Source organism: Oncorhynchus mykiss, chromosome 27 (genome assembly GCF_013265735.2).
Source record: "Oncorhynchus mykiss isolate Arlee chromosome 27, USDA_OmykA_1.1, whole genome shotgun sequence".
Lineage (NCBI taxonomy): Eukaryota > Metazoa > Chordata > Actinopteri > Salmoniformes > Salmonidae > Oncorhynchus > Oncorhynchus mykiss.
Genome location: NC_048591.1, coordinates 49,200,824 through 49,227,747, shown reverse-complemented (window position 1 = coordinate 49,227,747; position 26,924 = coordinate 49,200,824). Strand labels below are relative to the sequence as shown.

The window sequence follows — 26,924 nt, the reverse complement described above, 5'->3', positions numbered from 1 at the left end:
ATTTAAAGTACTTTACATCAATGATCTTGGCTTCCTTCATAATAAAGTTTCTTCTTCTTTTGAGTTTAGTCACATCATTTCTCAATTTGCAGTAAGTCAGCCAATCAGATGTCCAGCCAGACTTATTAGCCACTCCTTTTACCCCATCTCTTTCAACCATACAGTTTTTCAATTCATCAACCCATTCCAACAGTCAGTTTCTTAACAGGTGCATGTTTAGCAATAATCGGAAGAAGCATTTTCATAAATTCATCAAGTGCAGCGTGTCACGACTTCCGCCGATGTCGGTCCCTCTCCGTGTTCGGGTGGTGTTCGGCGGTCGACGTCACCGATTGTCACGAACCGGCTCAAAGCCCGTAAGAAAGGGCGACAACGTGGAGATAAGGAGTAACAAAATATATATTTATTAACTAAAGCAACTAAGGGAAATATACAATGATGTGTGTAATCAGTAATCAGTAGTGTAAGTGAGTTTTGCGTGCATGAATGTGATAATGCATGGTGTTGAAAGGTGCCAAAGCAAACAAACAAAAGGCCACCAAGAACCACAACACAATCTACAAAGGTGTCTGCATGGAGAGAGTCTCCTCCATGAATGTGGAAGAGGTCTATTTATCCTGGGAGACACCTGGCCCAGGTGTTTCCCATGAAGCTGACGACCCTCCCAACTCCGCCCACCGGCATCCTAATAAGGAAATAAGAACAAAGACAGAATACAGCAGACAGAGTGGGAGGGTCGTCACACCGATCTTCTAGCCATCACTGATCCATATTTCATTTTCCATTTGTTTTGTCTTGTCTTCCTTCACACCTGGTTCCAATCCCATTAATTACATGTTGTGTATTTAACCCTCTGTTTCCCATCGTGTCCTTGTCAGAGATTGTTTGTTTTGTATGTTTGTGTATTATGTGTTGGTGTGCGACGGGTTCTGGAACACACTTTTATTTATTATGTCATTTTGGTTGAGATGGAGAGTGACCGCATTGCAGCCGTGGGTAATTGGCCGACTCCCACCACGGTTAAGAAGGTGCAGCGATTCTTAGGGTTTGCCAACTACTACCGGAGGTTTATCCGGGGTTTTCAAATCAAATCAAATTTTATTTGTCACATACACATGGTTAGCAGATGTTAATGCGAGTGTAGCGAAATGCTTGTGCTTCTAGTTCCGACAATGCAGTAATAACAAGTAATCTAACTAACAATTCCAAAACTACTGTCTTGTACACAGTGTAAGGGGATAAAGAATATGTACATAAGGATATATGAATGAGTGATGGTACAGAGCAGCATAGGCAAGATACAGTAGATGGTATCGAGTACAGTATATACATATGAGATGAGTATGTAAACAAAGTGGCATAGTTAAAGTGGCTAGTGATACATGTATTACATAAGAATACAGTCGATGATATAGAGTACAGTATATATGTATGCATATGAGATGAATAATGTAGGGTAAGTAACATTATATAAGGTAGCATTGTTTAAAGTGGCTAGTGATATATTTACATAATTTCCCATCAATTCCCATTATTAAAGTGGCTGGAGTTGAGTCAGTGTCAGTGTGTTGGCAGCAGCCACTCAATGTTACTGGTGGCTGTTTAACAGTCTGATGGCCTTGAGATAGAAGAAGTTAGAAGTTAGAAGACAGAAGTTTTTCAGTCTCTCGGTCCCAGCTTTGATGCACCTGTACTGACCTCGCCTTCTGGATGATAGCGGGGTGAACAGGCAGTGGCTCGGGTGGTTGATGTCCTTGATGATCTTTATGGCCTTCCTGTGACATCGGGTGGTGTAGGTGTCCTGGAGGGCAGGTAGTTTGCCCCCGGTGATGCGTTGTGCAGACCTCACTACCCTCTGGAGAACCTTACGGTTGCCGTCCTAGGGCAATTGCCGTACCAGGCGGTGATACAGCCCGACAGGATGCTCTCGATTGTGCATCTGTAGAAGTTTGTGAGTGCTTTTGGTGACAAGCCGAATTTCTTCAGCCTCCTGAGGTTGAAGAGGCGCTGCTGCGCCTTCTTCACAATGCTGTCTGTGTGAGTGGACCAATTCAGTTTGTCTGTGATGTGTATGCCGAGGAACTTAAAACTTGCTACCCTCTCCACTACTGTTCCATCGATGTGGATAGGGGGGTGTTCCCTCTGCTGTTTCCTGAAGTCCACAATCATCTCCTAAGTTTTGTTGACGTTGAGTGTGAGGTTATTTTCCTGACACCACACTCCGAGGGCCCTCACCTCCTCCCTGTAGGCCGTCTCGTCGTTGTTGGTAATCAAGCCTACCACTGTTGTGTCGTCCGCAAACTTGATGATTGAGTTGGAGGCGTGCGTGGCCACGCAGTCGTGGGTGAACAGGGAGTACAGGAGAGGGCTCAGAACGCACCCTTGTGGGGCCCCAGTGTTGAGGATCAGCGGGGGGGAGGTGTTGTTGCCTACCCTCACCACCTGGGGGCGGCCCGTCAGGAAGTCCAGTACCCAGTTGCACAGGGCGGGGTCGAGACCCAGGGTCTCGAGCTTGATGACGAGCTTGGAGGGTACTATGGTGTTGAATGCCGAGCTGTAGTCGATGAACAGCATTCTCACATAGGTATTCCTCTTGTCCAGATGGGTTAGGGCAGTGTGCAGTGTGGTTGAGATTGCATCGTCTGTGGACCTATTTGGGCGGTAAGCAAATTGGAGTGGGTCTAGGGTGTCAGGTAGGGTGGAGGTGATATGGTCCTTGACTAGTCTCTCAAAGCACTTCATGATGACGGAAGTGAGTACTACGGGGCGGTAGTCGTTTAGCTCAGTTACCTTAGCTTTTTTGGGAACAGGAACAATGGTGGCCCTCTTGAAGCATGTGGGTTAGGGTTGTATAGGGATTGATTGAATATGTCCGTAAACACACCGGCCAGCTGGTCTGCGCATGCTCTGAGGGCGCGGCTGGGGATGCCGTCTGGGCCTGCAGCCTTGCGAGGGTTAACACGTTTAAATGTCTTACTCACCTCGGCTGCAGTGAAGGTGAGACCGCATGTTTTCGTTGCAGGCCGTGTCAGTGGCACTGTATTGTCCTCAAAGCGGGCAAAAAAGTTATTTAGTCTGCCTGGGAGCAGGACATCCTGGTCCGTGACTGGGCTGGATTTCTTCCTGTAGTCCGTGATTGACTGTAGACCCTGCCACATACCTCTTGTGTCTGAGCCGTTGAATTGAGATTCTACTTTGTCTTTGTACTGACGCTTAGCTTGTTTGATAGCCTTGCGGAGGGAATAGCTGCACTGTTTGTATTCGGTCATGTTACCAGACACCTTGCCCTGATTAAAAGCAGTGGTTCGCGCTTTCAGTTTCACGCGAATGCTGCCATCAATCCATGGTTTCTGGTTAGGGAATGTTTTAATCGTTGCTATGGGAACGACATCTTCAACGCACGTTCTAATGAACTCGCACACCGAATAAGCGTATTCGTCAATGTTGTTGTCTGACGCAATACGAAACATGTCCCAGTCCACGTGATGGAAGCAGTCTTGGAGTGTGGAGTCAGCTTGGTCGGACCAGCGTTGGACAGACCTCAGCGTGGGAGCCTCTTGTTTTAGTTTCTGTCTGTAGGCAGGGATCAACAAAATGGAGTCGTGGTCAGCTTTTCCGAAAGGGGGGCGGGGCAGGGCCTTATATGCGTCGCGGAAGTTAGAGTAACAATGATCCAAGGTCTTTCCACCCCTGGTTGCGCAATCGATATGCTGATAAAATTTAGGGAGTCTTGTTTTCAGATTAGCTTTGTTAAAATCCCCAGCTACAATGAATGCAGCCTCCGGATAAATGGTTTCCAGTTTGCAAAGAGTCAAATAAAGTTAATTCAGAGCCATCGATGTGTCTGCTTGGGGGGGGATATATACGGCTGTGATTATAATCGAAGAGAATTCTCTTGGTAGATAATGCGGTCTACATTTGATTGTGAGGAATTCTAAATCAGGTGAACAGAAGGATTTGAGTTCCTGTATGTTTCTTTCATCACACCATGTCACGTTAGCCAAAAGGCATACGCCCCCGCCCCTCTTCTTACCAGAAAGATGTTTGTTTCTGTCTGCGCGATGCATGGAGAAACCCGTTGGCTGCACCGCCTCGGATAGTGTCTCTCCAGTGAGCCACGTTTCCGTGAAGCAAAGAACGTTACAGTCTCTGATGTCCCTCTGGAATGCTACCCTTGCTCGGATTTCATCAACCTTGTTGTCAAGAGACTGGACATTGGCAAGAAGAATGCTAGGGAGTGGTGCACGGTGTGCCCGTCTCCTGAGTCTGACCAGAAGACCGCCTCGTTTCCCTCTTTTTCGTTTTTTTGGGTCGCTGCATGGGATCCGCTCCGTTGTCCTGTTTGTAAGGCAGAACACCGGACCCGCGTTGCGAAAAACATATTCTTGGTCGTACTGATGGTGAGTTGACGCTGATCTTATATTCAGTAGTTCTTCTCAACTGTATGTAATGAAACCTAAGATTACCTGGGGTACTAATGTAAGAAATAACACGTAAAAAAACAAAAAACTGCATAGTTTCCTAGGAACGCGAAGCGAGGCGGCCATCTCTGTCGGCGCCGGAAGGCGCCGGTTTTGGTCAGGTAGCGGCTCCCATTACTTCACTGCTGAAGGGGGGTCCGTACTCCAGATTGTAGTGGTCAGCTGAGGCGGGCAGGGCTTTTAGTCACCTGAGGGCTTTGTTTACCACGGCTCCCGTGCTGGCCCATCAGGATCCCTCTTTGGTGTTCATAGTGGAGGTGAACGTGTCCGAGGCTGGGATAGGAGCTGTGCTCTCTCAGCACTTGGGTACGCCACCGAAGCTCCGCCCTTTTGCCTTCTTCTCTAAGAAGCTCAGCCCGGCGGAGCGAAACTATGACGTGGAGGACCGGGAGTTGTTGGCTGTCGTCAAGGCCCTGAAGGCGTGGGGACATTGGCCTGAGGGGGCTAGACATCGTTTTCTCATCTGGACTAACCACCGCAATCTGGAGTACATCCCGGCGGCGAGGAAACTGAACCCTCGCCAGGCAAGGTGGGCCATGTTTTTCACCCGGTTTGTTTTTACCCTTTCTTACAGACCAGGCTCCCAGAACATTAAGGCAGATGCATTGTCCCGGCTGTATGACACAGAGGAGCGGCCCATGGATCCCACTCCCACACAGGGCCCACACGTCACCCTCCTCTGGTCATCCTGGGATCGGTCGGACGGTGCGCTGTCTTAGTGGGAAGTACAGGTGGCCCACTTTAGCTAAGGACGTGAGGGTTTATATTTCCTCCTGCTCGGTGTGCACCCAGTGCAAGGCTCCTAGACACCTGCCCAGAGGTAAGTTACAACCCTTAACCGTTCCACAACGGCCGTGGTCACACCTGTCGGTGGATTTCCTAACCGTTCTTCCACCTTCACAGGGAAACACCACGATCTTGGTCGTTGTGGATCATTTTTCTATGTCCTGCCCTTTCCTCCCGTTTCCCGGTCCCCCTACGGCCCTACAAACTGTGGAGGCCCTGTTTACACACGTCTTCCGGCACTACGGGGTGCCTGAGGATATAGTGTCTGATCGGGGTCCCCAGTTCACATCAAGGGTCTGGAAGGCATTCATGGAACGTCTGGGGGTCTCGGTCAGCCTTAGCTCAGGTTTTCACCCCAAGAGTAACGGGCAGGTGGAGAGAGTTAACCAGGATGTGGGTAGGTTTCTGAGGTCTTATTGCCAGGACCGGCCAGGGGAGTGGGCGGCGTTCGTGCCCTGGGCAGAGATGGCCCAGAACTCGCTCTGCCACTAATCCACTAACCTTTCTCCATTTCAGTGTGTATTGGGGTATCAGCCGGTTCTGGCTCCTTGGCATCAGAGTCAGACCGAGGCTCCTGCGGTGGACGACTGGTTCTGGCACACGGAAGAACGCCGCCCATGTCCACCTTCAGCCAGAAAGTTGGCGCAGACCGTCACCGCAGTGAGGGTCTGGCTCTCTACCCAAAACCTGCCCCTCCACCTGCCCTGTCGGAAGCTGGGTCCGCGGTTTGTGGGGCCATTCAAAGTCCTGAGGAGACTGAACAAGGTATGTTACAGGTTACAGCTTCCCCCCGATTACCATATTAACCCCTCGTTCCATGTGTCTCCCCTCAGGCCGGTGGTGGCTGGTCCACTCCAGGAGCCTGAGGTGCAGGAGGTCCCTCGGCCCCATCTGGACGTCGAGGGGGCCCAGGCTTACTCCGTTCGTTCCATACTGGATTCGAGACTTCGGGGCGAAGGGTCTTCAGTACCTCGTGGACTGGGAGGGTTATGGCCCGGGGGAGAGATGCTGGGTTCCAGTGGAGGATGTGTTGAATCCTTCCATGCTGCGAGATTTCCACTATCTCCATACGGATCGCCCTGCGCTTCGCCCTCCGGGTCGTCTCCGAGGTTGGTGCCGACGCACGGCTTGAGCCACGCGTCAGGGGGGGATGCTGTCAAAACCTCCACCGAAATTGGTCCCTCTCCTTGTTCGGGCGGTGTTCGGTGGTCGACGTCACCGATCTAATAGCCATCACTGATCCATATTTCATTTTCCATTTGTTTTGTCTTGTCTTCCTTCACACCTGGTTCCAATCCCATTAATTACATGTTGTGTATTTAACCCTCTGTTTCCCATCGTGTCCTTGTCAGAGATTGTTTGTTTTGTATGTTTGTGTATTATGTGTTGGTGTGCGACGGGTTCTGGAACACACTTTTATTTATTATGTCATTTTGGTTTTGGAGTCATATTAAGTCTGTCCCTGCCACCTACACACACATTACATAGCGTCTGGATGCTCCTCATTAATCACATCAGACCAACTAATATTTTTTAACTTCATCCACATGAGTCACAGCTAAATATTTTATATGATCTCTTATATTTTATATGATCTCTTATATGATCTCTTATTTTAGTCCCAGCTGTTGAAACTTTGAATCTCCTGGATATAGCCACTATATTGTGATCACTGCATCCAATGGGTACGGATACAGGTTTAGAACAAAGTTCTATAGTATTGGTAAAGATGTGATCGATACATGTAGATGATCTTGTTCCTGTAGTGTTTGTAAACACCCTGGTAGGTTGATTGATAACCTGAACCAGATTACAGGCACTGGTTACAGTGAGAAGCTTCCTGTTGAGCGGACAGCTTGATGAAAACCAGTCAATATTCAGGTCCCCAAGAAAGTAGACATCTCTGTTTACATCACATACAATATTAAGCATTTCACATATATTATTTAGATACAGACAGTTAGCACTTGGTTTAAAGCAACACCCCACAATAAAAGTCTTTAGATGTGCCAGGTGAACCTGCAACCACAACACTTCAATAACACTTGACATAAGATCTTCTCTAAACATTACAGGGATATGACTCTGAATATATACAGCAAAACCTCCCCTATAAACATTACAGGGATATGACTCTGAATATATACAGCAACACCTCCCCTATAAACATTACAGGGATATGGCTCTGACTATATACAACACCTCCCCTATAAACATTACAGGGATATGGCTCTGACTATATACAACAACACCTCCCCTATAAACATTACAGGGATATGACTCTGACTATATACAACAACACCTCCCCTATAAACATTACAGGGATATGGCTCTGAATATATACAGCAACACCTCCCCTATAAACATTACAGGGTCTGAATATATACAGCAACACCTCCCCTATAAACATTACAGGGTCTGAATATATACAGCAACACCTCCCCTATAAACATTACAGGGATATGGCTCTGAATATATACAACACCTCCCCTATAAACATTACAGGGATATGGCTCTGAATACATACAACAACACCTCCACTATAAACATTACAGGGATATGACTCTGACTATATACAACACCTCCCCTATAAACATTACAGGGATATGACTCTGAATATATACAGCAACACCTCCCCTATAAACATTACAGGGATATGGCTCTGAATATATACAACACCTCCTCTATAAACATTACAGGGATATGGCTCTGAATATATACAACAACACCTCCCCTATAAACATTACAGGGATATGGCTCTGAATATATACAACAACACCTCCCCTATAAACATTACAGGGATATGACTCTGACTATATACAACACCTCCCCTATAAACATTACATGGATATGGCTCTGAATATATACAACACCTCCCCTATAAACATTACAGGGATATGGCTCTGACTATATACAACACCTCCCCTATAAACATTACAGGGATATGACTCTGAATATATACAACACCTCCCCTATAAACATTACAGGGATATGACTGAATATATACAACACCTCCCCTATAAACATTACAGGGATATGACTCTGAATATATACAACACCTCCCCTATAAACATTACAGGGATATGGCTCTGACTATATACAACAACACCTCCCCTATAAACATTACAGGGATATGGCTCTGACTATATACAACACCTCCCCTATAAACATTACAGGGATATGACTCTGACTATATACAGCAACACCTCCCCTATAAACATTACAGGGATATGACTCTGACTATATACAGTAACACCTCCCCTATAAACATTACAGGGATATGGCTCTGACTATATACAACACCTCCCCTATAAACATTACAGGGATATGGCTCTGAATATATACACCACCTCCCCTATAAACATTACAGGGATATGGCTCTGAATATATACAACACCTCCCATATAAACATTACAGGGATATGACTCTGAATATATACAGTAACACCTCCCCTATAAACATTACAGGGTCTGAATATATACAGCAACACCTCCCCTATGAACATTACAGGGTCTGAATATATACAGCAACACCTCCCCTACAAACATTACAGGGATATAGCTCTGAATACATACAACAACACCTCCACTATAAACATTACAGGGATATGACTCTGACTATATACAACACCTCCCCTATAAACATTACAGGGATATGGCTCTGAATATATACAACACCTCCCTTATAAACATTACAGGGATATGACTCTGAATATATACAACACCTCCCCTATAAACATTACAGGGATATGACTGAATATATACAACACCTCCCCTATAAACATTACAGGGATATGACTCTGAATATATACAACACCTCCCCTATAAACATTACAGGGATATGGCTCTGACTATATACAACAACACCTCCCCTATAAACATTACAGGGATATGGCTCTGACTATATACAACACCTCCCCTATAAACATTACAGGGATATGACTCTGACTATATACAGCAACACCTCCCCTATAAACATTACAGGGATATGACTCTGACTATATACAGTAACACCTCCCCTATAAACATTACAGGGATATGGCTCTGACTATATACAACACCTCCCCTATAAACATTACAGGGATATGGCTCTGAATATATACACCACCTCCCCTATAAACATTACAGGGATATGGCTCTGAATATATACAACACCTCCCCTATAAACATTACAGGGATATGACTCTGAATATATACAGCAACACCTCCCCTATAAACATTACAGGGATATGACTCTGACTATATACACCACCTCCCCTATAAACATTACAGGGATATGGCTCTGAATATATACACCACCTCCCCTATAAACATTACAGGGATATGGCTCTGAATATATACACCACCTCCCCTATAAACATTACAGGGATATGGCTCTGACTATATACAACACCTCCCCTATAAACATTACAGGGATATGGCTCTGAATATATACACCACCTCCCCTATAAACATTACAGGGATATGGTTCTGAATATATACAGCACCTCCCCTATAAACATTATAGGGATATGACTCTGAATATATACAGTAACACCTCCCCTATAAACATTACAGGGATATGACTCTGAATATATACAGCAACACCTCCCTATAAACATTACAGGGATATGGCTCTGACTATATACACCACCTCCCCTATAAACATTACAGGGATATGACTCTGAATATATACAGCAACACCTCCCCTATAAACATTACAGGGATATGACTCTGACTATATACAACAACACCTCCCCTATAAACATTACAGGGATATGGCTCTGAATATATACACCACCTCCCCTATAAACATTACAGGGATATGGCTCTGAATATACACAACAACACCTCCCCTATAAACATTACAGGGTCTGAATATATACAGCAACACCTCCCCTATAAACACTACAGGCTCTGACTATATACAACACCTCCCCTATAAACATTACAGGGATATGGCTCTGACTATATACAACACCTCCCCTATAAACATTACAGGGATATGGCTCTGACTATATACAACACCTCCCCTATAAACATTACAGGGTCTGAATATATACAGCAACACCTCCCCTATAAACATTACAGGGTCTGAATATATACAGCAACACCTCCCCTATAAACATTACAGGGATATGGCTCTGAATATATACAGCAACACCTCCCCTATAAACATTACAGGGTCTGAATATATACAACACCTCCCCTATAAACATTACAGGGATATGGCTCTGACTATATACAACACCTCCCCTCTAAACATTACAGGGATATGGCTCTGACTATATACAACACCTCCCCTATAAACATTACAGGGTCTGAATATATACAGCAACACCTCCCCTATAAACATTACAGGGATATGACTCTGAATATATACAGCAACACCTCCCCTATAAACATTACAGGGTCTGAATATATACAACACCTCCCCTATAAACATTACAGGGATATGACTCTGAATATATACAGCAACACCTCCCCTATAAACATTACAGGGATATGGCTCTGACTATATACACCACCTCCCCTATAAACATTACAGGGATATGGCTCTGAATATATACAACAACACCTCCCCTATAAACATTACAGGGATATGGCTCTGACTATATACAACAACACCTCCCCTATAAACATTACAGGGTCTGAATATATACAGCAACACCTCCCCTATAAACATTACAGGGATATGGCTCTGACTATATACACCACCTCCCCTATAAACATTACAGGGATATGGCTCTGACTATATACAACAACACCTCCCCTATAAACATTACAGGGTCTGAATATATACAGCAACACCTCCCCTATAAACATTACAGGGATATGGCTCTGACTATATACACCACCTCCCCTATAAACATTACAGGGATATGGCTCTGACTATATACACCACCTCCCCTATAAACATTACAGGGATATGACTCTGAATATATACAACACCTCCCCTATAAACATTACAGGGTCTGAATATATAAAACAACACCTCCCCTATAAACATTACAGGGATATGACTCTGAATATATACAGCAACACCTCCCCTATAAACATTACAGGGTCTGAATATATACAGCAACACCTCCCCTATAAACATTACAGGGATATGACTCTGACTATATACAACACCTCCCCTATAAACATTACAGGGATATGGCTCTGAATATATACAACAACACCTCCCCTATAAACATTACAGGGATATGACTCTGACTATATACAACACCTCCCCTATAAACATTACAGGGATATGACTCTGAATATATACAGCAACACCTCCCCTATAAACATTACAGGGTCTGAATATATACAGCAACACCTCCCCTATAAACATTACAGGGATATGACTCTGAATATATACAACAACACCTCCCCTATAAACATTACAGGGATATGGCTCTGAATATATACAACACCTCCCCTATAAACATTACAGGGATATGGCTCTGAATATATACAGCAACACCTCCCCTATAAACATTACAGGGATATGGCTCTGACTATATACACCACCTCCCCTATAAACATTACAGGGATATGACTCTGAATATATACAACACCTCCCCTATAAACATTACAGGGATATGGCTCTGACTATATACAGCAACACCTCCCCTATAAACATTACAGGGATATGGCTCTGACTATATACACCACCTCCCCTATAAACATTACAGGGATATGGCTCTGAATATATACAACAACACCTCCCCTATAAACATTACAGGGATATGGCTCTGACTATATACACCACCTCCCCTATAAACATTACAGGGATATGGCTCTGACTATATACAACACCTCCCCTATAAACATTACAGGGATATGGCTCTGACTATATACACCACCTCCCCTATAAACATTACAGGAATATGGCTCTGAATATATACAACAACACCTCCCCTATAAACATTACAGGGATATGGCTCTGACTATATACAACACCTCCCCTATAAACATTACAGGGATATGGCTCTGAATATATACAGCAACACCTCCCCTATAAACATTACAGGGATATGGCTCTGACTATATACAACAACACCTCCCCTATAAACATTACAGGGATATGGCTCTGACTATATACAACACCTCCCCTATAAACATTACAGGGATATGGCTCTGACTATATACAACAACACCTCCCCTATAAACATTACAGGGATATGACTCTGAATATATACAACACCTCCCCTATAAACATTACAGGGATATGACTCTGAATATATACAGCAACACCTCCCCTATAAACATTACAGGGATATGACTCTGACTATATACAACACCTCCCCTATAAACATTACAGGGATATGACTCTGAATATATACAGCAACACCTCCCCTATAAACATTACAGGGATATGACTCTGAATATATACAGCAACACCTCCCCTATAAACATTACAGGGATATGACTCTGAATATATACAACAACACCTCCCCTATAAACATTACCGGGATATGACTCTGAATATATACAGCAACACTATGCATTTCTGTCTCTTCTGTAGATGTTATATCCTTGTATTGCTGCTATTGTATCATCAAATTAATTATCTAAGTGAGTCTCAGAAATGGCTGGTTTATGAATGTTATCTGATGTTTGCAAATTATTGATTTAATGAACCTTATGTCTACGGCTACATATATTTGTCACGTATACTCCCTCTCCGGCCTCCAGGTCATCAGGCTGCTGATTATCCTGCACACCTGCCTCAGACAGATCACCAGGCTCCCCTGCTACAGCCGGCTCGTCAGGCTCTCATGCCTCAGACAGATCACCATGCTCCCCTGCTACAGCCGGCTCGTCAGGCTCTCATGCCTCAGACAGATCACCAGGCTCCCCTGCTACAGCCGGCTCGTCAGGCTCTCATGCCTCAGACAGATCACCAGGCTCCCCTGCTACAGCTGGCTCGTCAGGCTCTCATGCCTCAGACAGATCACCAGGCTCCCCTGCTACAGCCGGCTCATCAGGCTCTCAGACAGATCAACAGGCTCCCCTGCTACAGCCGGCTCGTCAGGCTCTCATGCCTCAGACAGATCACCAGGCTCCCCTGCTACAGCCGGCTCGTCAGGCTCTCATGCCTCAGACAGATCGCCAGGCTCCCCTGCTACAGCCGGCTCATCAGGCTCTCATGCCTCAGACAGATCACCAGGCTCCCCTGCTACAGCCGGCTCATCAGGCTCTCAGACAGATCACCAGGCTCCCCTGCTACAGCCGGCTCGTCAGGCTCTCATGCCTCAGACAGATCACCAGGCTCCCCTACTACAGCCGGCTCGTCAGGCTCTCATGCCTCAGACAGATCACCAGGCTCCCCTGCTACAGCCGGCTCGTCAGGCTCTCAGACAGATCACCAGGCTCCCCTGCTACAGCCGGCTCAACAGGCTCTCATGCCTCAGACAGATCACCAGGCTCCCCTGCTACAGCCGGCTCATCAGGCTCTCAGACAGATCACCAGGCTCCCCTGCTACAGCCGGCTCAACAGGCTCTCATGCCTCAGACAGATCACCAGGCTCCCCTGCTACAGCCGGCTCGTCAGGCTCTCATGCCTCAGACAGATCACCAGGCTCCCCTGCTACAGCTGGCTCGTCAGGCTCTCATGCCTCAGACAGATCACCAGGCTCCCCTGCTACAGCCGGCTCGTCAGGCTCTCATGCCTCAGACAGATCACCAGGCTCCCCTGCTACAGCCGGCTCGTCAGGCTCTCAGACAGATCGCCAGGCTCCCCTGCTACAGCTGGCTCGTCAGGCTCTCAGACAGATCACCAGGCTCCCCTGCTACAGCTGGCTCGTCAGGCTCTCATGCCTCAGACAGATCACCAGGCTCCCCTGCTACAGCCGGCTCGTCAGGCTCTCATGCCTCAGACAGATCACCAGGCTCCCCTGCTACAGCCGGCTCGTCAGGCTCTCAGACAGATCACCAGGCTCCCCTGCTACAGCCGGCTCGTCAGGCTCTCATGCCTCAGACAGATCACCAGGCTCCCCTGCTACAGCTGGCTCGTCAGGCTCTCATGCCTCAGACAGATCACCAGGCTCCCCTGCTACAGCCGGCTCATCAGGCTCTCAGACAGATCACTAGGCTCCCCTGCTACAGCCGGCTCGTCAGGCTCTCATGCCTCAGACAGATCACCAGGCTCCCCTGCTACAGCCGGCTCGTCAGGCTCTCATGCCTCAGACAGATCGCCAGGCTCCCCTGCTACAGCCGGCTCGTCAGGCTCTCATGCCTCAGACAGATCACCAGGCTCCCCTGCTACAGCTGGCTCATCAGGTTCTCATGCCTCAGACAGATCACCAGGCTCCCCTGCTACAGCCGGCTCGTCAGGCTCTCATGCCTCAGACAGATCGCCAGGCTCCCCTGCTACCGCCGGCTCGTAAAGCTCTCATGCCTCAGACAGATCGCCAGGCTCCCCTGCTACAGCCGGCTCGTCAGGCTCTCATGCCTCAGACAGATCGCCAGGCTCCCCTGCTACAGCTGGCTCATCAGGTTCTCATACCTCAGACAGATCACCAGGCTCCCCTGCTACAGACGGCTCGTCAGGCTCTCATGCCTCAGACAGATCGCCAGGCTCCCCTGCTACAGCCGGCTCGTCAGGCTCTCATGCCTCAGACAGATCGCCAGGCTCCCCTGCTACAGCCGGCTCGTCAGGCTCTCATGCCTCAGACAGATCGCCAGGCTCCCCTGCTACCGCCGGCTCGTAAGGCTCTCATGCCTCAGACAGATCGCCAGGCTCCCCTGCTACAGCCGGCTCGTCAGGCTCTCATGCCTCAGACAGATCACCAGGCTCCCCTGCTACAGCTGGCTCGTCAGGCTCTCATGCCTCAGACAGATCACCAGGCTCCCCTGCTACAGCCGGCTCGTCAGGCTCTCATGCCTCAGACAGATCACCAGGCTCCCCTGCTACAGCCGGCTCATCAGGCTCTCAGACAGATCACTAGGCTCCCCTGCTACAGCCGGCTCGTCAGGCTCTCATGCCTCAGACAGATCACCAGGCTCCCCTGCTACAGCCGGCTCGTCAGGCTCTCAGACAGATCGCCAGGCTCCCCTGCTACAGCTGGCTCGTCAGGCTCTCAGACAGATCACCAGGCTCCCCTGCTACAGCTGGCTCGTCAGGCTCTCATGCCTCAGACAGATCACCAGGCTCCCCTGCTACAGCCGGCTCGTCAGGCTCTCATGCCTCAGACAGATCACCAGGCTCCCCTGCTACAGCCGGCTCGTCAGGCTCTCAGACAGATCACCAGGCTCCCCTGCTACAGCCGGCTCGTCAGGCTCTCATGCCTCAGACAGATCACCAGGCTCCCCTGCTACAGCTGGCTCGTCAGGCTCTCATGCCTCAGACAGATCACCAGGCTCCCCTGCTACAGCCGGCTCATCAGGCTCTCAGACAGATCACTAGGCTCCCCTGCTACAGCCGGCTCGTCAGGCTCTCATGCCTCAGACAGATCACCAGGCTCCCCTGCTACAGCCGGCTCGTCAGGCTCTCATGCCTCAGACAGATCGCCAGGCTCCCCTGCTACAGCCGGCTCGTCAGGCTCTCATGCCTCAGACAGATCACCAGGCTCCCCTGCTACAGCTGGCTCATCAGGTTCTCATGCCTCAGACAGATCACCAGGCTCCCCTGCTACAGCCGGCTCGTCAGGCTCTCATGCCTCAGACAGATCGCCAGGCTCCCCTGCTACCGCCGGCTCGTAAGGCTCTCATGCCTCAGACAGATCGCCAGGCTCCCCTGCTACAGCCGGCTCGTCAGGCTCTCATGCCTCAGACAGATCACCAGGCTCCCCTGCTACAGCTGGCTCATCAGGTTCTCATACCTCAGACAGATCACCAGGCTCCCCTGCTACAGACGGCTCGTCAGGCTCTCATGCCTCAGACAGATCGCCAGGCTCCCCTGCTACAGCCGGCTCGTCAGGCTCTCATGCCTCAGACAGATCGCCAGGCTCCCCTGCTACAGCCGGCTCGTCAGGCTCTCATGCCTCAGACAGATCGCCAGGCTCCCCTGCTACAGCCGGCTCATCAGGCTCTCATGCCTTCACCGGATCGCCAGGCTCCCGTGCCCCAGCCAAGCGACAGGTTCCCGCGCATCAGCAGGGGTGACCGTTCCCCTCCTGATCCCCAGGATCGTCCTTTTGGTTGGCGTCCTGTGGCTGGAGCCGAACGCACACGGGAGGGGGTACTGTCACGTATGCTCTCTCCGGTGCTCTAGGTCGCCATGCTCCCCCATCTCAGCAGGACTGACAGGCTTCCCGCGCCTCAGCAGAGGTGACCGGTCCCCTCCTGATCCCCGTGATCGTCTTTTTTGGTCGGCGTCCTGTGGCTGGAGCCGCAGGTCTCAGAGGGGGGTACTGTCACGTTTGCTCCCTCTCTGGCCTCTCCCTCTCTCGTTATGGCACACACCTGTCACCATTGTTACGCTCACCTGCGCGTCATCAGACTCACCTGTACCCCATCACCTCCTTGATTACCTTCCCTACATATGTCACTCCCTTTGGTTCCTTCCCCAGGCGTTATTGTTTCTGTTCCAGTGTCAGTTCTGTGTGTTGTTCGTGTTTCTTGTTTTTGTATTATGTTGTGTTTATTTATTAAAACACTCACCCCCTGAACTTGCTTCCCGACTATCAGCGCACATCGTTACAATATTAACATGGGCTAATTTCAGCCCTTTCCTGGGTAGCTTATCAGAGATTGACATAATACTGAAAAGAGCTAAATAAAAAAAATATACATTCAGCAGTCCATTAATCAATTGGTGTGTGTGCTGTGGGGTTGAAGCTATGAACCCACAGGCTTGGCTCTCTCATCCCTTCCAGGCTTCTGGGAGGGAGGGTGGACAATGAGCCTGTCATAGCGGATGTAAGCAATGTTCCCACGAGCTCTGGCAGCTTTCATGGCTGGGATCAGTTCTTTCCTCTTCTGGCGCACAGTTTCAGGATAGTCCTTGTTGAGGAAGATATACATTCCTCTCAAGTTCTTGGCTCTTTCCAGAAACGCAACCTTGTCCTTGAATCTCAGGAACTTGACGACCATCGGCCTGGGCCTGTCACCTGGGCCTGTCACCTGGGCCCGGTGGTGGGTTTTCCAGTCCTGTGGGCGTGCTCCACCTCAATCTTCCTGTGGTCCATATTCAATTACTCAGAGATCATTTCCCTAACTTTGTCCTCAGACTTCATACAGGTCTCACGTGGAGATTCTGCAATCCTGTCCACAACCATATTTCACCTTGATTTTCCCTCGAGTCTGATTTATCTGTCATTGTAATCATGGGTTCACACACAGAACTGATGTCCTCTATCAATGGCTTACAGATTGCTGTCATCTTGCCGTTCAACTCTTTAAACTCATTGAGCTGACACTGGGAGAACTGCAAACTGTTCTTTTATCAGACTGAGAGACATGACCATGGTTAAACTGAGAGACATGACCATGGTTAAACTGAGTGACATGACCATGGTCAGACTGAGTGACATGACCATGGTTAAACTGAGAGACATGACCGTGGTCAGACTGAGAAACATGACCGTGGTCAGACTGAGAGACATGACCATGGTTAAACTGAGAGACATGACCATGGTCAGACTGAGAAACATGACCGTGGTCAGACTGAGAGACATGACCATGGTTAAACTGAGAGACATGACCATGGTCAGACTGAGAGACATGACTGTGGTCAGACTGAGAGACATGACCATGGTTAAACTGAGAGACATGACCATGGTCAGACTGAGTGACATGACCATGGTTAAACTGAGTGACATGACCATGGTTAAACTGAGAGACATGACCATGGTTAAACTGAGTGACATGACCATGGTTAAACTGAGAGACATGACCATGGTTAAACTGAGAGACATGACCATGGTTAAACTGAGAGACATGACCATGGTCAGACTGAGTGACATGACCATGGTTAAACTGAGTGACATGACCATGGTTAAACTGAGAGACATGACCATGGTTAAACTGAGTGACATGACCGTGGTCAGACTGAGTGACATGACCATGGTCAGACTGAGAGACATGACCATGGTTAAACTGAGAGACATGACCATGGTCAGACTGAGTGACATGACCAAGGTCAGACTGAGAGACATGACCGTGGTCAGACTGAGAGACATGACCGTGGTCAGACTGAGAAACATGATCATAGTCAGACTGAGTGACATGACCATGGTTAAACTGAGAGACATGACCATGGTCAGACTGAGAGACATGACCGTGGTCAGACTGAGAGACATGACCATGGTTAAACTGAGAGACATGACCATGGTCAGACTGAGAAACATGACCGTGGTCAGACTGAGAGACATGACCATGGTTAAACTGAGAGACATGACCATAGTCAGACTGAGTGACATGAACATGGTCAGACTGAGAGACATGACCATGGTTAAACTGAGAGACATGACCATGGTCAGACTGAGAGACATGACCGTGGTCAGACTGAGAGACATGACCATGGTCAGACTGAGAGACATGACCATGGTCAGACTGAGAGACATGACCATAGTCAGACTGATATACATGACCGTGGTCAGACTGAGAGACATGACCATGGTCAGACTGAGAGACATGAACATGGTCAGACTGAGAGACATGACCGTGGTTAAACTGAGAGACATGACCGTGGTCAGACTGAGAGACATGACCATGGTTAAACTGAGAGACATGACCATGGTCAGACTGAGAGACATGACCGTGGTCAGACTGAGAGACATGACCATGGTCAAACTGAGAGACATGAACATGGTCAGACTGAGAGACATGACCGTGGTCAGACTGAGAGACATGAACATGGTTAAACTGAGAGACATGACCGTGGTCAGACTGAGAGACATGACCATGGTCAGACTGAGAGACATGACCATGGTTAAACTGAGAGACATGATCATGGTCAGACTGAGAGACATGACCATGGTCAGACTGAGAGACATGACCATAGTCAGACTGAGTGACATGACCATGGTCAGACTGAGAAACATGACGATGGTCAGACTGAGAAACATGACCATGGTCAGACTGAGTGACATGACCATGGTCAGACTGAGAGACATGACCGTGGTTAAACTGAGAGACATGACCATGGTCAGACTGAGAGACATGACCATGGTCAGACTGAGAAACATGACCGTGGTTAAACTGAGAGACATGACCATGGATAAACTGAGAAACATGACCATGGTTAAACTGAGAGACATGACCGTGGTTAACCTGAGAGACATGACCATGGTCAGACTGAGAGACATGACCGTGGTCAGACTGAGAGACATGACCATGGTTAAACTGAGAGACATGACCATGGTCAGACTGAGAAACATGACCGTGGTCAGACTGAGAGACATGACCATGGTTAAACTGAGAGACATGACCATAGTCAGACTGAGTGACATGAACATGGTCAGACTGAGAGACATGACCATGGTTAAACTGAGAGACATGACCATGGTCAGACTGAGAGACATGACCGTGGTCAGACTGAGAGACATGACCATGGTCAGACTGAGAGACATGACCATGGTCAGACTGAGAGACATGACCATAGTCAGACTGATATACATGACCGTGGTCAGACTGAGAGACATGACCATGGTCAGACTGAGAGACATGAACATGGTCAGACTGAGAGACATGACCGTGGTTAAACTGAGAGACATGACCATGGTCAGACTGAGAGACATGACCGTGGTCAGACTGAGAGACATGCCCATGGTCAAACTGAGAGACATGAACATGGTCAGACTGAGAGACATGACCGTGGTCAGACTGAGAGACATGAACATGGTTAAACTGAGAGACATGACCGTGGTCAGACTGAGAGACATGACCATGGTCAGACTGAGAGACATGACCATGGTTAAACTGAGAGACATGATCATGGTCAGACTGAGAGACATGACCATGGTCAGACTGAGAGACATGACCATAGTCAGACTGAGTGACATGACCATGGTCAGACTGAGAAACATGACCATGGTCAGACTGAGAAACATGACCATGGTCAGACTGAGTGACATGACCATGGTCAGACTGAGAGACATGACCGTGGTTAAACTGAGAGACATGACCATGGTCAGACTGAGAGACATGACCATGGTCAGACTGAGAAACATGACCGTGGTTAAACTGAGAGACATGACCATGGTTAAACTGAGAGACATGACCATGGTTAAACTGAGAGACATGACCGTGGTTAACCTGAGAGACATGACCATGGTCAGACTGAGAGACATGACCGTGGTCAGACTGAGAGACATGACCATGGTTAAACTGAGAGACATGACCATGGTCAGACTGAGAAACATGACCGTGGTCAGACTGAGAGACATGACCATGGTTAAACTGAGAGACATGACCATAGTCAGACTGAGTGACATGAACATGGTCAGACTGAGAGACATGACCATGGTTAAACTGAGAGACATGACCATGGTCAGACTGAGAGACATGACCGTGGTCAGACTGAGAGACATGACCATGGTCAGACTGAGAGACATGACCATGGTCAGACTGAGAGACATGACCATAGTCAGACTGATATACATGACCGTGGTCAGAAAGAGAGACATGACCATGGTCAGACTGAGAGACATGAACATGGTCAGACTGAGAGACATGACCGTGGTTAAACTGAGAGACATGACCATGGTCAGACTGAGAGACATGACCGTGGTCAGACTGAGAGACATGCCCATGGTCAAACTGAGAGACATGAACATGGTCAGACTGAGAGACATGACCGTGGTCAGACTGAGAGACATGAACATGGTTAAACTGAGAGACATGACCGTGGTCAGACTGAGAGACATGACCATGGTCAGACTGAGAGACATGACCATGGTTAAACTGAGAGACATGATCATGGTCAGACTGAGAGACATGACCATGGTCAGACTGAGAGACATGACCATAGTCAGACTGAGTGACATGACCATGGTCAGACTGAGAAACATGACCATGGTCAGACTGAGAAACATGACCATGGTCAGACTGAGTGACATGACCATGGTCAGACTGAGAGACATGACCGTGGTTAAACTGAGAGACATGACCATGGTCAGACTGAGAGACATGACCATGGTCAGACTGAGAAACATGACCGTGGTTAAACTGAGAGACATGACCATGGTTAAACTGAGAGACATGACCATGGTTAAACTGAGAGACATGACCGTGGTTAACCTGAGAGACATGACCATGGTCAGACTGAGAGACATGACCGTGGTCAGACAGAGACATGACCATAGTCAGACTGAGTGACATGACCATGGTCAGACTGAGAGACATGACCGTGGTCAGACTGAGAGACATGACCATAGTCAGACTGATATACATGACCATGGTCAGACTGAGAGACATGACCGTGGTCAGACTGAGAGACGTGACCGTGGTCAGACTGAGAGACGTGACCGTGGTCAGACTGAGAGACGTGACCGTGGTCAGACTGAGAGACGTGACCATGGTTAAACTGAGAGACATGACCATGGTCAGACTGAGAGACATGACCGTGGTCAGACTGAGAGACATGACCATGGTTAAACTGAGAGACATGACCATGGTCAGACTGAGAAACATGACCGTGGTCAGACTGAGAGACATGACCATGGTTAAACTGAGAGACATGACCATAGTCAGACTGAGTGACATGAACATGGTCAGACTGAGAGACATGACCGTGGTCAGACTGAGAGACATGACCATGGTTAAACTGAGAGACATGACCATGGTCAGACTGAGAAACATGACCGTGGTCAGACTGAGAGACATGACCATGGTTAAACTGAGAGACATGACCATAGTCAGACTGAGTGACATGAACATGGTCAGACTGAGAGACATGACCATGGTTAAACTGAGAGACATGACCATGGTCAGACTGAGAGACATGACCGTGGTCAGACTGAGAGACATGACCATGGTCAGACTGAGAGACATGACCATGGTCAGACTGAGAGACATGACCATAGTCAGACTGATATACATGACCGTGGTCAGACTGAGAGACATGACCATGGTCAGACTGAGAGACATGAACATGGTCAGACTGAGAGACATGACCGTGGTTAAACTGAGAGACATGACCGTGGTCAGACTGAGAGACATGACCATGGTTAAACTGAGAGACATGACCATGGTCAGACTGAGAGACATGACCGTGGTCAGACTGAGAGACATGACCATGGTCAAACTGAGAGACATGAACATGGTCAGACTGAGAGACATGACCGTGGTCAGACTGAGAGACATGAACATGGTTAAACTGAGAGACATGACCGTGGTCAGACTGAGAGACATGACCATGGTCAGACTGAGAGACATGACCATGGTTAAACTGAGAGACATGATCATGGTCAGACTGAGAGACATGACCATGGTCAGACTGAGAGACATGACCATAGTCAGACTGAGTGACATGACCATGGTCAGACTGAGAAACATGACGATGGTCAGACTGAGAAACATGACCATGGTCAGACTGAGTGACATGACCATGGTCAGACTGAGAGACATGACCGTGGTTAAACTGAGAGACATGACCATGGTCAGACTGAGAGACATGACCATGGTCAGACTGAGAAACATGACCGTGGTTAAACTGAGAGACATGACCATGGTTAAACTGAGAAACATGACCATGGTTAAACTGAGAGACATGACCGTGGTTAACCTGAGAGACATGACCATGGTCAGACTGAGAGACATGACCGTGGTCAGACTGAGAGACATGACCATGGTTAAACTGAGAGACATGACCATGGTCAGACTGAGAAACATGACCGTGGTCAGACTGAGAGACATGACCATGGTTAAACTGAGAGACATGACCATAGTCAGACTGAGTGACATGAACATGGTCAGACTGAGAGACATGACCATGGTTAAACTGAGAGACATGACCATGGTCAGACTGAGAGACATGACCGTGGTCAGACTGAGAGACATGACCATGGTCAGACTGAGAGACATGACCATGGTCAGACTGAGAGACATGACCATAGTCAGACTGATATACATGACCGTGGTCAGACTGAGAGACATGACCATGGTCAGACTGAGAGACATGAACATGGTCAGACTGAGAGACATGACCGTGGTTAAACTGAGAGACATGACCGTGGTCAGACTGAGAGACATGACCATGGTTAAACTGAGAGACATGACCATGGTCAGACTGAGAGACATGACCGTGGTCAGACTGAGAGACATGCCCATGGTCAAACTGAGAGACATGAACATGGTCAGACTGAGAGACATGACCGTGGTCAGACTGAGAGACATGAACATGGTTAAACTGAGAGACATGACTGTGGTCAGACTGAGAGACATGACCATGGTCAGACTGAGAGACATGACCATGGTTAAACTGAGAGACATGATCATGGTCAGACTGAGAGACATGACCATGGTCAGACTGAGAGACATGACCATAGTCAGACTGAGTGACATGACCATGGTCAGACTGAGAAACATGACCATGGTCAGACTGAGAAACATGACCATGGTCAGACTGAGTGACATGACCATGGTCAGACTGAGAGACATGACCGTGGTTAAACTGAGAGACATGACCATGGTCAGACTGAGAGACATGACCATGGTCAGACTGAGAAACATGACCGTGGTTAAACTGAGAGACATGACCATGGTTAAACTGAGAGACATGACCATGGTTAAACTGAGAGACATGACCGTGGTTAACCTGAGAGACATGACCATGGTCAGACTGAGAGACATGACCGTGGTCAGACAGAGACATGACCATAGTCAGACTGAGTGACATGACCATGGTCAGACTGAGAGACATGACCGTGGTCAGACTGAGAGACATGACCATAGTCAGACTGATATACATGACCATGGTCAGACTGAGAGACATGACCGTGGTCAGACTGAGAGACGTGACCGTGGTCAGACTGAGAGACGTGACCGTGGTCAGACTGAGAGACGTGACCGTGGTCAGACTGAGAGACGTGACCGTGGTCAGACTGAGAGACGTGACCGTGGTCAGACTGAGAGACGTGACCGTGGTCAGACTGAGAGACATGACCGTGGTCAGACTGAGAGACATGACCGTGGTCAGACTGAGAGACATGACCGTGGTTAAACTGAGAGACATGACCGTGGTCAGACTGAGAGACATGACCGTGGTCAGACTGAGAGACATGACCGTGGTCAGACTGAGAGGCTCCAATAAATCTCTAAGATTACGAGACCAAAACAAGTCAGAAAAGAAGAACATTGTGAACACTGGTTACTGTGATACTGTGTGATACTGTCTGTGCTTTGCTTTAGTTTTGTGCCATTAGTTTATAAAAAAGGCACAAATGGTGCTTAGTAAAAACTGTAAAGTCCTGTCGTGTCTGGTGTCAATGTTTAGGGCTCAAAAGACCACAATAACCCTCAATATTTATTGTTTTTTTAACCACACATGTTTATATTTTCTTCCTGAAACATCCTCATTAACCTTTCCTCTCAACCATATGCTACTCCCATGTACCATGGCAGTGTTCAACCGGTGGTCATTCTTTAAACGTCCAAGTCAAATCTCCATACCGTATACTGTTACAATCCTCTGATATGGTGTTGCTTACCTTCGACCGCTCGTTTAAAGAACACTTTGCAGCTTCCACATGTGAGGACCCCATAGTGACACCCTGAGGCCTCATCTCCACAGATCATACATAGTCTCTGGGGTGGAACACTGCAGAACCAGGGAATGAGCCATTGGTTATTTACACTGACAACATTGGCACCCTGATATCACAGCAATTGGCTGATTGAGGAATAATAAAACAAGCTCATCAAATCAAATCAGATTAATTTAGGCAACAAACAAACAAAAGCGAATGCATGAATAAGAAACCACATTTAAATTATCTGAAAGATGCCAAACTGCTGAGACTTTTACAAAGGTTATGGTCAGCTATACTTTTAAATAATGCGTCAATCTTACCCGCCATATCCTGTATAGGTTGGGGACCTCTGGAGCAGGGCTGAGGTGTGAATTCCATCCGGGGAGGAGTAGCCATGGTGTGGGTACTGGTCCTCGGAGACCCCGCTGGACTGGCACCAAAACGAGGAATGAGTAGGAGAGGTCTGAATGGACCATCTGGGCATTTCACTCTTATAAATCATCAAATGCTGCTGTGGACCCTGTCCGTTACTGCTCATTACATCAAAACTCAGCATGCCCTTACCGGGATGAGTAGGAAAGGGAACACCGCGTGAGTCTGCACGGACCTGGGGAACCGTCGACATCTGGTCGTTCTGATTCAAGTCGACTAGAAAGTTCGGTGAACAGTCCAATAGTACTTGTTGGTGCTGTTGTCCAGGCGCGGAGGTGGGGAAAGACGCTGCGGAATCATCCAGAAAACCTAACTGTTGTTGTTTCCTCTCGCTGTCGTAACAGCTCTCGAGGGTAGGGATATTGGCCGTTAGGTCAAAATCGGGACACGGTGTTTCCATGATTAGTGACGGCTCCTTCTCATCTTTGATGATCCTACAGACCCCGGTGGCTGTGGTTGAACTGGGTGTCGATATCATGTTCGTAGCCGCTCTCTGCAAACTTTCATGAGTTACTGTTGGGATCGGCTGCGGTAACGTGGAATCCTTCACTCCCTCTATACCACGCACCTCTGTCCAGCGCACAGGGTCAGAGCGGTCATAAAACGCTTTATTGATAAGTGATGCGTTATCTCTGACCGTACAGTCTTTGAACATGGTACTGTTGTTGCTTGAGCCAGGAGGCGCAGCGCACAAAGTGCCAACGTTTCCAAAACTACGCACTACGGAGGACATGCAGACTTGAGACTGTGGCTCCTTAGAGAATTTCCGAGGCTGACCAAATCCTACATCTTTATACTTCTCAATCAAATAACTTACTCTTTTACTGGAGTCTGTGACGTCTGAGCTCAATGTGTTCGCTGTGTCCATCCTGTCTGTTGTGTGTTCATTTTCCATTCTGTTGTCAAAGCTACAGAAATCACGAAGACGACAGTCAGTCAGAGTCCCTGTCAGTCGGCGAGGAGACTAGAGTGGGTGGTGTCTCTTGGTGCAAAGAAAGAACTTCCCAAAATGCTTTTCCGCGCAGCTACCACTGGCTTGCTGTATATATAGAGGAATACAATGGTACAACCCATACGTCTGTGGCTCAATCAATGTTTAAAAGGGGTTTGAAGTCCAAAACACGCCGGTAATGTGGTAGGACTCATTAGGTTAATGACTGGCATGACAATGGTCATAGAAGCTGACAAGACATTAGAACACATTTGAGACCAGACTACACTGGATGGTTAGCAGCTACAGATGATGTGCAATAATGATGAAGTCTCCATTTCCTATTTCAATAAGCAAGTGTTTGGCCAGGGTAAGAGGGTAGCATGAGAGAGAGAGAGAGAGAGAGAGAGAGAGAGAGCTCAGCCAAGGATAACAGGGTAGCATGAGTTCATTGAATGGCGAAATGATGCCTTGTGGCACTTCACAGAATATCCATGGTTCATAATTAAAACACATAGTTACACATCTCTATTCCTGTGTTAAAACTGACCATGCTTAAGGTCAAATAGGCGCAGCTCTTGCCCTTCAAGTAAAGAAGAATAGGATCAAAAGACCTTTTGATGCTGAGTTGTAATAATATCAAACTCGTAACACATTACTTTAATCAACTTTCTTTGGGGAATTTGTA

At 47.8% G+C, this 26,924-nt stretch overlaps 1 protein-coding gene across 1 annotated transcript in view; it reads right to left on the bottom strand.

Annotated features, from left to right (window-relative positions):
* pgr (progesterone receptor) overlaps positions 1 to 26,300 on the bottom strand; it is a 65,188-nt gene extending 38,888 nt beyond the window's left edge. The window contains exons 1-2 of the mRNA XM_036965366.1: positions 25,194 to 26,300; positions 24,832 to 24,941 (exon numbers count right to left, since the gene is read on the bottom strand). Of these exons, the coding sequence (XP_036821261.1) occupies positions 24,832 to 24,941; positions 25,194 to 26,200 (1,117 nt within the window). The 5' untranslated portion in view covers positions 26,201 to 26,300. The remainder of the gene's footprint in view (positions 1 to 24,831; positions 24,942 to 25,193) is intronic.
* Between the last annotated feature and the right edge of the window lie 624 nt (positions 26,301 to 26,924).